This window comes from Stigmatopora argus, chromosome 19 (genome assembly GCF_051989625.1).
Source record: "Stigmatopora argus isolate UIUO_Sarg chromosome 19, RoL_Sarg_1.0, whole genome shotgun sequence".
NCBI classification, from domain to species: domain Eukaryota; kingdom Metazoa; phylum Chordata; class Actinopteri; order Syngnathiformes; family Syngnathidae; genus Stigmatopora; species Stigmatopora argus.
The window spans coordinates 7,409,103-7,425,804 of record NC_135405.1 but is presented as its reverse complement, the minus strand read 5'-3'; the positions used below and the strand labels follow the sequence as shown (position 1 = coordinate 7,425,804).

Below are 16,702 nucleotides of genomic sequence, written 5' to 3'. Positions count from 1 at the left end.
GCACAGTGCGCTCATTACCAGAAAATTCTGGTTTCTCTTGCATGACAACTCCACTACTGAGCCATGCACCCGAATGCAGCCCATTACATTTTACTTACCTCGGAGGTAAAAGTACTTTCGGTAGTAATAGGCTCCAAGGTCTACATGTTCCACGATATATCTCTTGGAGCGGTCAGCATGTTGACTTGAGCCATCTTTTGTGGTCTCCAAGACTGCTACTCCAGCATTGGTAAAATGACTTGTGAGGGTCGCCTCCAGTGGTCCTTCTTCTGGACTGCTGTTTGAGTTGCTTGAGCTCGCACCACTGCCAATGCTTCCCTGCTACATTGGTGTCAAAGCAAAGAAATATGAAGCTCACTCGGTTCATAATGCCACATATCTCTCAAATCATTACAAGTTTGCACCAAACTTACTTGTTTAGCTGGAGCAATGTTTCTCTCGCCCTCTCCACCAATTTCATTCCTGAAACATGGGCAGTTGAGCACAAGGTCATTGCTCTTATCATCACCCGGGTCCAAGGCCGGGTTGGTCCCATGACCTCCAATCCCCTCTTTGCTAAGTTCCTCTTGTGAACCACAAGGTGATCCATACACAACACTCTGACTTGAAGAGAGGGATGAAGTGACCGAAGCAGAGGCTGCAGCAGCAGCTGACGCACCAGTAGTGGTGTTCTTGCGTTTAGCTCCTGACTGGCGGGTTTGGATGACCTCATTGAGGTCAAAGAGTAAAGAATTAATATCAAAATGGGCAAAGCCTTTTTGACACATCCAAGGTTTGGAAGGGGGTAAACTCTCATCCCCTTTACCTCCATCCTCAGCATCTGACCCAGCTCTGGAAGTGTCACCTTCTACCTTCACACTGCGCAGCTTGCGGAATATTGATTCTCCACCTGTCTCAGACTTTGACCTTCTTTTCAAGTGCTTCTCTCTTTCTTTAAGACGACTGGCAGGACTACCTCTGGGTGGTCCCAAGGACCCATCGGGCAAATCCAAGGCAGCCTGTTGCACAGGTGCAACAGTTAGCAGCTCAGTTAACCTTTCTGGTGCAGGACTTCGTTGGTCTGGCGCCTCGGAAGACTGGTATCCTTTGAGCATGTCGAAAAAACTCTCCCCGGAGACGCCGTGTTTATCTATGGATGAAGTGCTGCCATATTCTCGGTGCATTGGTGTCCACCCGGAGAAAGACCAGCCCTCATTACCATCCACATCTAATTCACTTATCGTTATATCACTGTTACTCCGCTGTCGGATGCGTCTCATACCCTTACGGGGTGATCCGAGATAGCCATCGGGTGACAAAAAACGGTTGTCTTTTCCCTTTATCTGCATTTTGTTTTTCAGTGTGTTCTGGATATTGCGAAGCATAGACGAGTCCTGAGGGCTGATTAGATGCCCTAGCTTGGCTGACAAATTGCTGTGGGCGGTGACAGCTGAGACTACCCCTCCTCCACTGCCACTGATACTGCCACTTCCCACAAGTCTTTCTCGATCTCCGCTTCCTGATCCAGAGGAACTAGTGGTAGTGGAGCTCGGTGAATCAGTTTCCACTGTGATATGCCATACACCTCCTCCACCGTCTTTTCTAGGGGGCCAGTCCGCAACTCGAGCCCGGACTCCCATCTTAGGGACTCCAGGGTTGGTGCCAGTAGTGGAAGAGGAAGAAATATGTGCACTCTCACTACGGGGCGGCGGTGCCCCTCCATTGGGCAGACGCAAACGGCGAGTATAGAACTCATCAGTAGCTGGCACTGAGCCCCCAACAGAGCGCTCTGTCTGGGAACGCTTGAGACTGGTCATTATGATGTTCTGGTTTAGAGGATGTGTTGTAGGGGGCTGGGATGCCACTGTATTTAGATGGGGCTTAACATAATGTCCACAGAAAGGAGTGATAAGCCTTGGAGACCTGCATTACGTTCTGAAAACAAAGAAGAGACAAAAAATGTTTTAGTTTATTTTAAGGGCATTAAACACTCAATTCAGAAACCAATGAAATGCCTTTATGTGATCTGGATTTTTTTTACAAGATCTCACATTGATGTGTTCACATTACTGTTTGCTTTATTAAAAAAAACACTGATTCATAAAGTGCAGCTTTCTCTGAAGAGTAATTATTACTTCTTCATTTCTAACTGTTGTTAAATGCAAATACTATGCCCAACTCCATTAAAAACACAGAGATTAAAGATGGTTCATTTTTCAAATGCTGATTACACTAAATTCTGCGATAAATGAAGTATGACTTTAAACCACTAACAATTAAATTATGTATGTAGGTATAAATAAAAAATATATAACATTTGAATTTTAAAGCATGCTATTCTTAGTGAGACTACTATTTTTTTTTTAAATGGCAAAACATTAAAACATTCCACACAAAACATTTGCTCACAAGTGACAGGCATAAAGCCACTAACCAATTGTCAACAAACATTACCACAGATGGGATTAAGATACACGACACCAGTCACAGACGCCAAATCAAAGTGTGTATAACACAAAAAAGAATGAGAAGACAAAAAGGAAATATCTGACCGTCTGATTGTTTTTCTACAGTAGCAAAACGCACCTTGAACATTTTGACTGAACGAACATTATAAGTAACATCTAAATTGAATCTCAATAATTCCATAACCAGGCACAAGCTAACCCCTTACTTATCTATTATAGACTTTTTCAAAAGGTTGCATTTTAGCAGGGGTTTGGAATAAAACTATGTTTGAAGCTGTTTGCTACAACCTCAAAGGTAAGGACTTCCTTATTTCTGCCAGGTGTCATTGAACGTATGGTGCTTAAATCTGAGATGGGTAGCCGAATTATTTGATACACAGCTTAGAACTGGAGATAATATAAATGAAAACAATGAGTTGTCTTTTTAACGCTATAACCACCTAAAAATCTCACATTGGTTCATCTCAGCTTGTCTAAGTGCAGGAAAGGATATAGAAGACGATAAGGATGGTGGAAAATAAATCAAACAGTAGTCTCTTAGAAAAATGAAAAGTAGCAGACGATTACAAATCAGAGAGTTTCAGCTTAGAGCTTTTCAAAGTGAAAGTGCAATTGTGTGGAAAGATAAATGTGCCATTTTCTTGTTCAACTGTTTCCTGCAGCGCTTAGATGTGTGACGTGGGGTTTGGTCTATTTGGGTGAGTGAAACATAAAGAACGGCCTTTTGCAGGCAGCTGCTGTCTTTCCTGTGGTCTGTGAAATTGCTTAAGTATTGGTTAGCTGCGTCTTCCCATGTTTCAGGGTTAAAAAAAACACTGTATTGGCATTTGGACAAAGATGAAATTCGTCCAACCTTCCATGTAGCAGAATGAATAGGTGACGTACTAGATTGAAATTAAATTGTCGTAATAATTAAATGATAGAATCTTTGCACAGTATTAAAAAAAGTCATCTCATCTCACCTACCACTTTATCCGAATAAAAGTAATTATCCAAACTCACATAGATCTATATCTATTGATATTGTGCAATAAAAACAATGTATATAACGGCTTGCGATTAGGTAAATAATTAACTTGGAACACTAACCAAATAGCTTTATTTATTTTTTTGGCATGACATTAGACTATGTAATTCAATTAAAAAGGCAGGTCTGGTAAACCATTTGACAAACCTATTAAAAGATATGCCTGCCCTGTCAAACTGTGTGCCACTAAATTTAAATTTCTATGATGATAAAGACAACTTTAGCAAACATGTCACATAATAAAGAGGTTACTAATGTATGAAATTCATTTACAAAATCCCTTAACTATAAATTATACATTAATTTAATCATATAGGTTAACAGTTTTAAAACCATTCGACAAAATCATGAATCGAATATCCATCAAACTGATCAAATATAAGACAGACACATTCATCAGTTAGTGGTGCTCTTTTTGCAATAATGAAGCTGAACCTCTACAAGAGCCTCCTCCACACAGCTACCAAAGAGCCCTCTAATCTGAGCCAATCAGGTGACGCTTAACAGCCGTTTGTTGTTGCATAGGGATCCAGTACATGCACCCCCCTACGCTCACACCTCCCCTCATTTCAACAGCCAATGCAGACCCTTACTGCTAACAGCTAAATCAGGCATGGTACAGAGGATGACAGAAATAGCAATACTGAGTGGTGAATAATAGAGAAAAGGAGCTTTGGTGTAATTAACATTGAGATAGGGAGATGCTGAGCAGAGAACATGTGATAGGGACCATGAGGAGAGGGACTTGAGAAAAATGGATAACAAGGCAATGCGGGAAGAAGATGATGTCCAAAAATGGAAGGAAAAAAATATGCATTCATGATTGAAGATCCTACATTAAAGAGTTTTAAAAGAGAATCAAAATAATGATCATAAACTCATTCATTTACGTAGTACAGGTGCTGGTGAGGATGGAATTTTGTGAAGTCTACACTAATAATTGGAAAATTAGGCCCAGAAAGAATAGCAGGTGAATTATTTATTTTCAGTCGGATTATCACGTCAGAAGCACGGCGCTGATTTCCAAACTGGCACATTCTGCGTGGGAATCAGAGTTGGAACAGGGAAGAGGAGTGTGGAGGACTAGAAGTAGCGCACAGTTTGCAGTAGAGTACATGTGTACTCAAAGTGATGAGATCAGATGACTGGTTGTGGGATAAATAAGATTGTCTACAAAGCGGATGTACTACAAACTGCTGATAAAAATCTAACTGCTATACAGTGTACCTTCTGTGGATTTAAATGTCCTTTTTGTTGTGGGCTTGCTCAAGTAGAACAGTTAAAAAAAGTAACAAAGCTAGGCCAGATACCAACAGGAAACATCTCAGAGACTTCCTGATTTTGCTTCAGGAAGTGGCAAGTTGAACATGGAATGGGCGAGGCTGACACACTCGGTATTAAAGTTGGACGGTTGTCATATATTGACTGAGTTAGCAAAAGTTGCTGCTCTGTGGTGTAAATAAGTTAATTTGGTGGCCTCCTCACATTGCATAAATTGCTTCTTGTTCCTCTGCATGTTTAAAAAGTACAAAAGCCTCAAGGCTAGTTGTTCCATAAGTGAAAAAGAACAACAGGTTTTAAACACTGAAAACACGTTTTCACATTCTTCAACAAGTACCTAAATTTTAACATTAAAGTAAAAACACTACTATTTTTTTTACCACACCCGTTCCTTGTCGTAAATATGCCCTAAAGATCAAATCTACATGTTTTGGAAGTTCGCAAGAAAAAGCTGGTGTAAATTTGATGATAAATCGGTAATATTTGGTTAACCCTCTTAAAAGCTGTATATCAACCAGGCCTTGTAAATATTTATTGGGATGGCCCCATTCACGGGGAATATATGAATTCTGAGTATAGAATGAAATTAAATGGGGGAAAAAGTGGGTGGGTCGATACAAAACCCTCCGGCAAGAAGACTCATGAATTTGTTAATCTGAACGTTTTATTGAAGATAAAAAGTTCCAAGATAAGCGAAAAGTTGAGCTTGCAGGATTGTGATCATTAATCCTGTACAAGTTGGCAAAAACATGAATTTCACTGTCAAATCCGGCATATAGCTAGAGAATTAACAGTATTTGAAATGTTGCATATTCTTTGCCCCATTATAGGTAAAAAAACAGTGGGTAAAAAAGATGTGCCATTGAAAACTCGAATGGGATCTGGTATGATTGCAGCAGAACTGGAGAGGCACACGCTCATTTATGCCTACAGGGGAGAGTATTCGATTGATAACGAATGGGCCAGAATGAGGTGGCGGAGAGGGAGCAGCAGATAGAGAGAGAGGGAGGGAGATAATGGGGGAGAGTCAGATTGATTCCTCGCTCAATGTGAGAGCATGTGGGAGGAGATGAGTGAGACATGGATGTAAGAGGCGAGTAGTCAGTCCATCAAGTCAACTACCCTTAAGTCCCTTTAAACATCCATTTCTCCTTACAGCACCGACGCTGAAACCCAGGCAGCAGAAGAAGCAAAGTCATAATGATAAAAGCCCTGCAAGCAGTGTCACTGCACGCAAATGCATCTTAGCCTGCACTAGTCAGAGACTTCTTCCAAGGACATGCCAAAATGACTTGGGGGAGCACAACACTTGACAGAGAGAGAGAGAGTGAGAGAGACACACGACTTCTTCAGCGATGAGTATCCAAAACATCACAAAACCTCCTTGAATATTATTAATGAAGTTCCATCTCAACATTTGGGGCAAGGTTAATATAGTCATGGATGACTTCTTTTAGAGAGCTCGGATTTTTAAATCACTATCACTTTTCCCAGACTTGTAAGAAAATCACAAAATAACAACATTATATTGGAAAAAATGGCACTTTCTGCGATACCATTGCCTGTTCTATTCACAATGTCATCCATGGGGTGAGGAGTAGAAGAATGAATACTTAGGGAGGGAAGAACTTTTTTTCTACAAACATGCTGTTTTCTCTAGATAAGAACAGACAGCCCCCCTTTTAGCAGAATCACATTAATAAGTATTATATTTAAACGCACACAAAGGGATTGTAACGCAGTAGAAACTGCAAGAGAGAAAAAAAATCTCAACCTCACTTGACAATACACAGGGAAGAAATAAGGCTTTATATAAAAATCCTAACATTCATTACTAAGCCACAGTGGAATTTGTGAAACGTGTTTCATTCCTAAACACTTGATAACCTGTGTGACCTATATGCTCTATGAATCAGTTTTTTATGTACTATAGAGTACAAGAGAATTAGCAAAAGTGATGCCACCTAAAAATACATAAAGTAAAGGGAGAGGGCATTGTTGTGCTTTGAGTTTCATTGCTGGTTTTATGACAGAAATAGTATCATCACTGTAACTCAAAACAAAATGACTGCAACTTTGTACATGGCACAGACATTTTATCTTTCGGGAAGTAGTCTATATTGATCATAAGAGGCTGCAGCCACAGGAGCTGTCCAAGAAGAAGAGCCAAGCTCAGTTATCTTTTCCAACACCTGCATATCTTTCTTACCTGATGCAGTCTGCACCGCCATTGTCTACGAATCTACCAGGCTAGAAGTCCAAACTTAACTAACCATTGGCTGTTTCTGTATGCTGGCATCAGGCCTAATGAGGCTTGCTAATGGGCAATTCATGCCAGTCATGGGGAAACCTTCAAAACTAAGCAAACTCAGAGTCCAGACACACTGAAAACATGTTTGTGTGTGCACAAACACACACACACACACACACACACACACACATGCTGGACCATTCTAAAGAACAACCAGGTTAGTTAAAATCAAAGATGAACAGCTAAAATGTGTTTTGTTGAATTGGGATCAGCAATTTGACTATAACAAAGCAATCAGACTACTGATAGTTGCTGGCAAACACGAGCATGAGAAACGTTAAAGTAACAGTGACACACAACACATCTTCTGAAACGCCAATTCGAAAGAAAATTAGATTAGAAAGTTTTACAGCTGCACTCCGTCCATGTACGTAGGTATAGCAGTAACACCAAAATTGGCATGCACTACTTGGTTACAATGAAAAAATAATTAAAAAAACATTTTCGTTGAAGAATGATAACATGTCGTATATATGAGGAAGATCAATGGCACTTTTAACACAAATTGGCATGCAATCCTGATAAAATTGCATCCAAGGTTATGAAAATCAATGTAAAAATCCACTTTAATGCCAATTTAACTGTTTGATTGTTCCAAATCATGTCTACTTAAATTGGGTAGCCCAGTCAAACTTAACCTAAAGTGTTGAAATACAAACCATGTGTTTGTTCCTAACATGAATGCATTGAAGATTTGTAACAATAAGCATAAAACATTTAAGCACAACAGTATGCAGGATTTGTGTGATCCAAATAATGTGAGAATATCTCCCACATGGAAGTGAACAAGATGTCCGTAACTAACTTGAAAAACAATGCCCAATTTCTGGGACTCAATGGCAGCCTTTGTCTCCATATTTATTCCAATTTCATTAGAATTTTTTGATTACTAAACCAATGTGTAAAGGGACACTTATATATGGAGGCTTCAAATTCTCCCTGTGCCTGTGTGGGTTTTCTGCATGTACACTGGTTTCTTCCACATTCACAAAACATGCAGACAGTTGCTAGAAAACTCTTAAAACGTCTGGAATTCTGAGTGTCAATGGTTGTTTGGCTATTTGCACCCTCCAATTGGCTGACAATAAGTTCAGGGTGACACTTGCTCCCCCCTTGACCCTATTGAGCATAAGCGTTTCAGAAGATGGGTATTTTGGGCGGGATTCCATGAGACATCTTGACAATACAAATCATGCTGGAACAGCCTGAATTCAGACTCAAGCTCAACTTGCAGATCATAAAATAGATAGTGTCCAGATGTTTGGCAGGACGTAAAAAGTAGAGGAACAATTTCTTTCTCGTCAGCTAACAAGTATAATTATTTAGAGATTTAGCAGGACAGCACTTGCCACCTAGTCCAGTCACTTCAAAAAAATGTTAATACAGTCATACACATGCTTATATTTTAACAGACTTTGTTTATAACGTTTCCTCAATATAAGGCATTTTTTTACCGTTGTGTTTGTGACTAAAAGGAACCTTAGTGTTGGATAAAGCTCAATTTTGGACACCATATAGAGTGTGACTATTTCTCAGCAGTCTTGTGAAGTGGTGACAATGTTATCTTCCTAGAGTTAATGTGAGTAGGAATGTGTGACGCCTTTTGGGAACAGTGTGGCAAATGCTTGATAATTATAATATAATTTAGTGCTACAACAGCTCTATCTCAAAGATAAAAAAATAAAAAAAACTCAGTGATAATCCACACATATGGTGCCAACTTTCATTTATTCACTAGTTTCACGATGCAAGTAGTAAATTTAAAGTCATAGTAAAGACCAATACTGAATAATGTACATATATATAAAAAGAGAAAGAGATACTTATATAAAAATACATATATATACATAGTTTAAAGTACTTAACTGAAGTCAAGCTTATTTAAAATAGTTTTTTATCCAAAAATCACCTGCTATTTTGAGTAATCCTGACTCATTTTAACACAAGATTATTGTCAACATAGAATTTTGAGGTTACACTACTACCCAAATTTGCACTTTCCCTAAAATGTTGAAATATTGAGTGCCCACTTAACAGAAATTCAGTTTACATAAAATATTGCATTTTAACTGTTAAATGTATTATTATTTATTTTCAAATTTCCTATCATATCTTTAAAATTCACATTTAACAATTAACACTGCAGGCCAAGTCAACACAAAAGAGACATGAACTCATATTGACAACTATGTTTGATGGTCGTGAGAAACTGTGAGCAAGGTTTCCTTAATAATCACTGCTGTAAGAATGTTGGGGGGATAGGGCAGCAGACAACTCTGTGACACTTTGACAGATGCGAGGCTTTGCATGTCTCAAAGGGGAACAGAGAAAGCCCTTTAAATAATAGGTCCACTGCTAAGCTTTCTGAGCAGTGGCCTTAGACCTGCAACTCAATGAATTAAAGGGTCAAGCCATTGGTTGACTATGGTCATCCTGGGACTTTCCACACAAGCACTAATTTGGGGCCTGGATGATCCAAACACTTCTAACAATGATTGATTTTCTATATTACGTCACAGATTTGTCGGCAATGTCTTGAATAATTATCTGCTACATTTCAAGAGTCAACCCTAAAGGGTTAAAGTATGACTAAAAATAGTATTTACTGGTCCAATTCAAAATCAGTCTACTTATAGTCTAAGGTCTCGTGATTATCAACCAGCATTGACTGTGCTGTCATGGCAACAGGGCTAGAGGAGAGAGACTGGTGTTGCCGGAGAATAAAAAGATTGCACTTTTAAATTGGCTGGCTACACGAGCGCCGCAAAGATTTTTTAATTAATTAGTGTTATACTCAACTTTGTCATGTTAGTGTTTGATGTATGTGTTGACCCATCGTGGAGTAATTTCAGCATTTTTTTTGTTCTGCCGTGATATTTGAGAGAATTTTGTTGGTGGGTGGTTGCGCTTTTCAACAGAATGCTGAGAACATCTTTTTGCCGTGCAGAACATTGGCCTTATTTGACAATGGCCACTTAAACGTGGGCTGCCTATTGTTTCACCTGCTTTTTTATTATTATTACCATGCAGAAAGATACAAAATCTAATTATTTAATGTGCTTATTTTGTTCTATGTTGCCTTTAAAAGTGACATTTCTTTGGTGGATAACTTCAATATACTATAGTTAAGTGTATTCTCTTGTATCTTGGAGCCCCAACAAGCACAGGTGAAGTCATTTGTTCACTTGGCATACAACGTTTCACTAAATGGGCTAAACAACACAGCACAGCTGGGTCCATCCAAGATTACATAACACAGCGCCACCTCCGCAGGCACTGTTCGCACCACCCCTCCTACCACTTTGCCTCCCACTCGCGCACCATTGGCTATTTACAGGCAGAGGTGCATTGCTAGAAGACATCTCTATGCTCCTGACACAACCTGAACAATATTTATGGCAGATTCAACTTGAAAAGTTTAAAGCTGGGGTCACTGAACAGTTTACAGTTCTTCTTAACATGGTTAGAATATAATGATAATTTATTGGCCTTATTACTGTGATTAAGTATTGCCACTCTAGTATATATATCTGGCTCAAAATGGTGTAATCTCCTTAAAGTTGTGATTTGATCAAATGATGACATTCATCTCTTCAGGGTATTACTTATTTGAAACAAATTTTGTTACCATGCAGTACTCACCCAAAGTAGGTCTCCACTTGTTGCCTGGCAACATTTGTTCAATGAATCTGAAAGCAAATGTGGTTTGAGCACTAACCCTTTAGTTTCTTACACACTGAAGAAAAAGTTCAATTAGAAAGGTCATACTCTTGAATAACAGGGGTGGAACACCATTTTATCTATATATGCAACTACAGTCTAAACACTACACAGACAGAAAAATAGAATGTCAGGAGAAGTGGAGTGATAAATTTTTAAAATGGCCCTTCGTTGAAGAGACCCCTTTACTTTAGGGCAATTTGTTGTAGAAAGGAGGAAGGACTTTAGTACAAAACAGCATTTCTAAGTCACAGTTGAATCCAAATGAAAGCAGTAGCTTGGTTAACCTCCCATGTCTTATATCAATAAAACCACTGATTGAGCCACTACTTCACATCTGGAGAGCTAGAATAAGCAATACCATGAAACTGTGGGAATACTGCTGAGATCAATGGGTCAGATAGTTTACACCCTAAAATCATAGTCTCGAAAATACTTTTTTCATGGAATACCCCAGACATATTTGTTCCACATTTTCTGCCTCATTTTGTTTTGAGTAATTTCCCATGTACCCCAACATATCTAACATATCTATAAAAATATCTTGAAATAAAGCAAACAAATTAAGCAGTATTTTAGCAGTGTGGCAACTCAAAAAACCCGAACAAATGCTCTAAGTCTGATACAAATCCAGTATATAAACACACCCAAATATTGCAACACACGGGAAAGACAGCGGTGATATGAGTTCACAAGGGCACTAATTTGATTGTTCTTCTCGTGAGTTAAACTCTGATGTCATCCCTATTGTCCTGGTTCACTATGCATATCATTGTAGTCCCATAGCTCAACTAAAAGCACATATAAATAAATTTACGAATGCTCCTTCTGTAAAACATCTGGCTTTTGCAGTAACCTGGGGGACATAAACTTTAAGAACATCAGCCTTAAAGGACTATCACCTGTATTTCATACCCCTACCTCCATTTGACTAAAGGCAACATCATGTTGCAAAGAGCACTAAGTGAAATGGCACAGCACTTTCCTGTTTTGGTTTCCGCTATCACCACCTGCAAGGCAGATGTTGAAGACAGTGGCTTTGTGACCTAATTCTTAGTAGTATAGATTTGCATTCTGGCTCACTTATGAACAATAATTAGACACTGGGATTTTTTAAATAACAAATAAATAACTACTAAGTAACTACTGTTTATTTATCATTTTGCAGTGGAAGGTCCAATGCTGAATTATTTTTGGAAACTCCAAGTTTCTGAGACAATATGACTTAGTAACGCAGTGTAATTAATATCTCTGCTTACATTCTTTTCACTATCGCTCTCGGGTGAAAATTGATTTCAAGGTCAGATAAACCCAAGGATGTCTTTTTGTGATTTCCGTTAAATATTTTTTTACACACATTTTGTTTTAGGTTTGTCATATTACGCTTAGAAAGATCAATAGTATATCCTGGTATCTTGTCTGGAATAAAACAGAAAATAAGTAACGTGAAGCGTCATGCAATTTGTGTGGCATACTTTTGGTTATTGCTTGCCATTGTTGGAAAACCTCCAGATCCTTGATATCCTTGAGCAACAACTTAAATCGCTGTACAAAAAGGTTTAACATGTTTTGACATGTCACAGACCTAATTACAAAAAAACCCATCCAAAACTCCACAACATTGCATTGTCAGAAGTGGTTTTGAACACAGCAAAGTGTTCAATCTTACCCTAATCATCTTTGTCTTTATGTCAGATTGTATATTCAACTGCAAGGCCAGAAAGACCAAATATAATTCAGCTAATTTGGCAGCCTTGAATATATATCAAAACACATTTGTGTCTTTCCCACTGCTACCACTGAATTCCCAAGGAGCTACAGACAATAATTAAACTATGAGTTGGAGCTGAAATTTAAAAACAAGTATTGGAAGCTACCAGAAAAACAATGCAATTTTCTTAATCGTGTTATTCGGGAAAAATATATATATATTTATTGCCCGGCACGAGGAAGGCTATTTCATGTTTGGCACTGGCACGTAGATTTTTAGCCATACATTTATATACAACTACAAAGACATCTGTAGTTTACAGTTTGTGTCGGAAAAGTGTTTTTCCAATGCAAGCATCCAATTTAACAACATAAAAGATACAACAAGAAAGATATTTCAGAGTTCTGCCTGGATTTGGGAAACAGATGGCAAAGCAGTTGGTGGGAATTTCAGTAACACTTCCATAAATGTTGGATGCCGGGAGTTGACTCTCTTACAACTTACTAGACAAGGGGTTTAAGGCAAGCCTATTCAATTAGTATCCAAAAAATGATCATGATTTTGTTTTGTTTTTTCATAAATTCCAATTTCATGTTAGTTTTAGAGTCAACTAGATTGTGAAAAATGGCTTGCAAACCATCAACAATTGATTCTTTTCCAGGGATTGTTCACTATTTCTACCATTTTGATCAGTTACTGTAAATAAGTAACACTTAGTCACCAAAATTAAACTCAAATTCTTCTCAATCAGTGATCATGATCAACTAAAGGTTAAAAAATTTAACATTTGTGCACTACATAGTTATCTGGTGTTATTTGTTCTTTGTACACATTTCTGGGGAGATTGGAGCATTGTTCTAATGAATCTAAGTGTGACTCGCCTGTTCTCAGGATTCTCCATCTGTGCATCATGTTTGTCCTGTTAACTTGGGCACCGAATAGCGACGCTAACTCTTTATCACCTCTATTTTTTTTACATTTGCTGATCAATCAAATACATCTCAAACTTGAGCCAGTTTTATAATTTATTCAGTCTTTAGGTTCTCATGACCATGATTGTACTAAGGGGCTTTCCAACTGGCTAAGCAAACCTAAAAGCGAGTACAATTTGGAGGTCATGCAAAATTAGTAAGTGTAATGCCACCACACTTTAGCAGACCCCATTTAAGCAAGCATCAAAGACTGGCAACATGTGCATGCTTTATTAGCTTTTGTATGTTGCTTCATCTAAATGTCAATGTCTTTTGGAATAGCAGTATTTAAAAAAAACTACTGTCATGTCAGTGGGACAGCACCAATAACGTTGCCAATGGGTTGATTAAAGTAAATAAACAAATGCACCGCAGCCCAGGGAGAACATGAAAACTCCACACAAGTGGACCCACCTTGATTTGAACCCAGGACCTCAGAACTGTGAGTCTGACGTGCCAACCATTCAGCCGCCGCCCTTTCATAATAATAACTTATTAAAAAAACAAAACTACAATGGTGTTGCAAAGAAACACTTTCTGTCCTTGATCATAGGAAATTGTTTATTATTCTCCCAGGCAACAAATCATCTTACCGGTTAACTTGGTATTTCTCAAAGGAGCAGAACATTCCTTAAACAGGTGGAACCCACAATTGATAAGTTTGAAGGAAGTTATAAACAACTGCCAAAAAATAACAAATAAAAAAAAAACAGAACAGGAGTGCGAGTGTTAGTGGAGATAGTGTGAGCCAAGAAGACAGGAATGATGACAAAGTCATTTTCCTGGCATGCCTTCCCAACAGGAAGGAAACAAAATGAGGAAAGTTGCTGTTTGACGATTGAAAGGAATTGTGGGGGGTGGAGTGAGGCAAGGAGAAGCAACAGCCATCACGCAGCAGGAAAGAATACAGACATAGTAGAAATAAATAAAATATATGTAAGGCAACTACATGCTGCTGTGCTAAAATATCCAACATATGCTGGTTTCCGTACCAGAAAAAAACATTACCAGACCAGTTTTTTTTTCTTGGTAAAGAAAGAACAATTTCTTAACTGGGTGGCATGGCATGTGGTTGTCCTTCTCGTATGCAAAATGTTGCCCATGAAACTGTATTTCATGATTCATTTAGGACTCTGGGGCGGCCCAGCAGCTGAGTGGTTAGCGTGTTGGCCTCACAGTTAGGGACACGGGTTCAAATCCAGGTCGGTCCACCTGTGTGGAGTTTGCATGTTCTCCCCGGGCCTGCGTGGGTTTTCTCCGGGTACTCCGGTTTCCTCCCACATTCCAAAGACATGCATGATAGGCTGATTGGACACTCTAAATTGCCCCTAGGTATGTACGAGTGTTAGTGTGAATAGTTGTCTGTCTCCTCGTGCCCTGCGATTGGCTGGTCACCAATTCACGGTGTCCCCCGCCTCTGGCCCGAAGTCAGCTGGGATAGGCTCCAGCGCCCCCCACGGCCATAGTGAGGATACCGCGGTTCAGAAAATGAGATAAGATTTTGGACTCTGAATTGTTACTTGTGATGGCAACCGACATATTAGAAGTTGGGCTTTCAATTTACAAATGCATAGAACAATAAATATGTAAGTAAAATTGCATTGATCCAATTCAGCACAGACCAATCAATTGAATTGAGAAAGTGTCACCATGCAAAGGTGAGAAAAAAAAGCCTCCACAGTCGACCACCATTTTGATGGGTGAAGTATTTACTGAGCATCATTGAGCTTTAAACACACCAACAATCATCAGCATTGCTCCGCACTTTTTCATCAACTCACTTGTAATACCTAGATATAAACATCTAAATGGTCAAACCAACACAAGATTATAACCTTGCACATGGGAAAAAAAGATGAAATGACACAAAAGCCTCTTTTAAATGTGAATAAATCATCTCAGCAGCAGATGCAGCGTCTCGGGGGAGAGGATGGACATACACACAGGAAAGCGGGGGAGTGGCTGCGGCAAGCATCCCGATATTCTTTACAAAACAGAACAATCGGATGGTCACTCTTCAAAAATCTTTCCTACTTCTCCACGGAGAGCCGTAGATTTAGCGTTTCGCTTAAAAAAAACAATCAAATTATAAGGCGATGAACTGCAAAGCGATGGTGTTTACGACACTGGTTAATGATGAATTGCATGTCGTTGGTATTAAGCACAAATCAATCACTCATTACAATCAGCTTGCGCTGTTTTTACTGCTGTCCAAACTTTTTTTACGATCAGTTTAGTCGGAAAAAGTGCAGACGAATTAAACAAACAGCACACAGAGACGATCTTAAACATCGAAGACAAAAAAATTAAAATCCGATCGCAAAAACGCCTTGATTTTAATGATTAAATACGCGTGCGTGTACTCACCGTTTCATTCACAGCAACCTTCTGATTGTCACTTTTTTCCCTTCGTTCACGGTGTGGTAAAGGATCAAATTCAAAGCTTGGTCACTCAGTCGCTGATCTTCATTGGGAAAAAAATGTACTTTAAATATGTATGTTGAATGATTATAAAAATAAAGTCCGCGCTGAGTCCGCTTCTTCCCGTGCAGTGCGCCTGCCGCCTCTGGTTGGTTCAAATCAGAAGTTCATCCAAAGTTGCTGCGATTCGCTCCGCCCCTCGCCACTGATGAGGTCACCCTCCTCTCCGGCCATACGCGAACTCTCGCGAGAACAAGCGTGGAATCTATGCGCTGCAGTCTCGCGAGATCAGGGAAAACTGCTCTGGAGACAGAGCGTGTTGCCTTGGCAACACAATTTCTGTCAAACAATTGAAGAGTGGGGCAATTTCAGTGTAATAAACTTTAAGAACACCGTCAGTGAGTTTCATACTGCATATGAAATATGTTTTTTTCTTCTCCTTCACATGTGAGACATTACCTTGAGGGAGGTATTAAACTATAGTATTTTTAATCATTCCTGAGGTTGAAATCTTCAAAGTGTAAAGCAAGCACTTGGTTCTCTATGTGATGATGGGTAACTTTATTGTATATACAGTCTACAAACAAATAAGAATTCATCAAAGAAACTAATATACTTTTTATAGCATTGTGTAATACAAACTGAGGAGTATTTTTTGATTTTTTTCACCTTGTTTAAAGCCATGTGATGTGGAATGTTGTTTGATGATTACAGACCAGCCTTACAGTGTAGCTTAATTTTGCATAAATAATGGTCTAATTAGCAAAGTGCAACACAATCATCAGAATCATCAGAATCATATTGTGCAAAGTT

The 16,702-nt window shown here is 39.0% G+C and overlaps 1 protein-coding gene across 1 annotated transcript in view; it reads right to left on the bottom strand.

Moving 5' to 3' along the window:
• The window catches only part of sipa1l1 (signal-induced proliferation-associated 1 like 1), a 40,326-nt gene extending 24,283 nt beyond the window's left edge, over positions 1 to 16,043 (bottom strand). The window contains exons 1-3 of the mRNA XM_077587297.1: positions 15,836 to 16,043; positions 414 to 1,914; positions 99 to 321 (exon numbers count right to left, since the gene is read on the bottom strand). Coding sequence (XP_077443423.1) covers positions 99 to 321; positions 414 to 1,796 — 1,606 coding nt within the window. The 5' untranslated portion in view covers positions 1,797 to 1,914; positions 15,836 to 16,043. The remainder of the gene's footprint in view (positions 1 to 98; positions 322 to 413; positions 1,915 to 15,835) is intronic.
• Between the last annotated feature and the right edge of the window lie 659 nt (positions 16,044 to 16,702).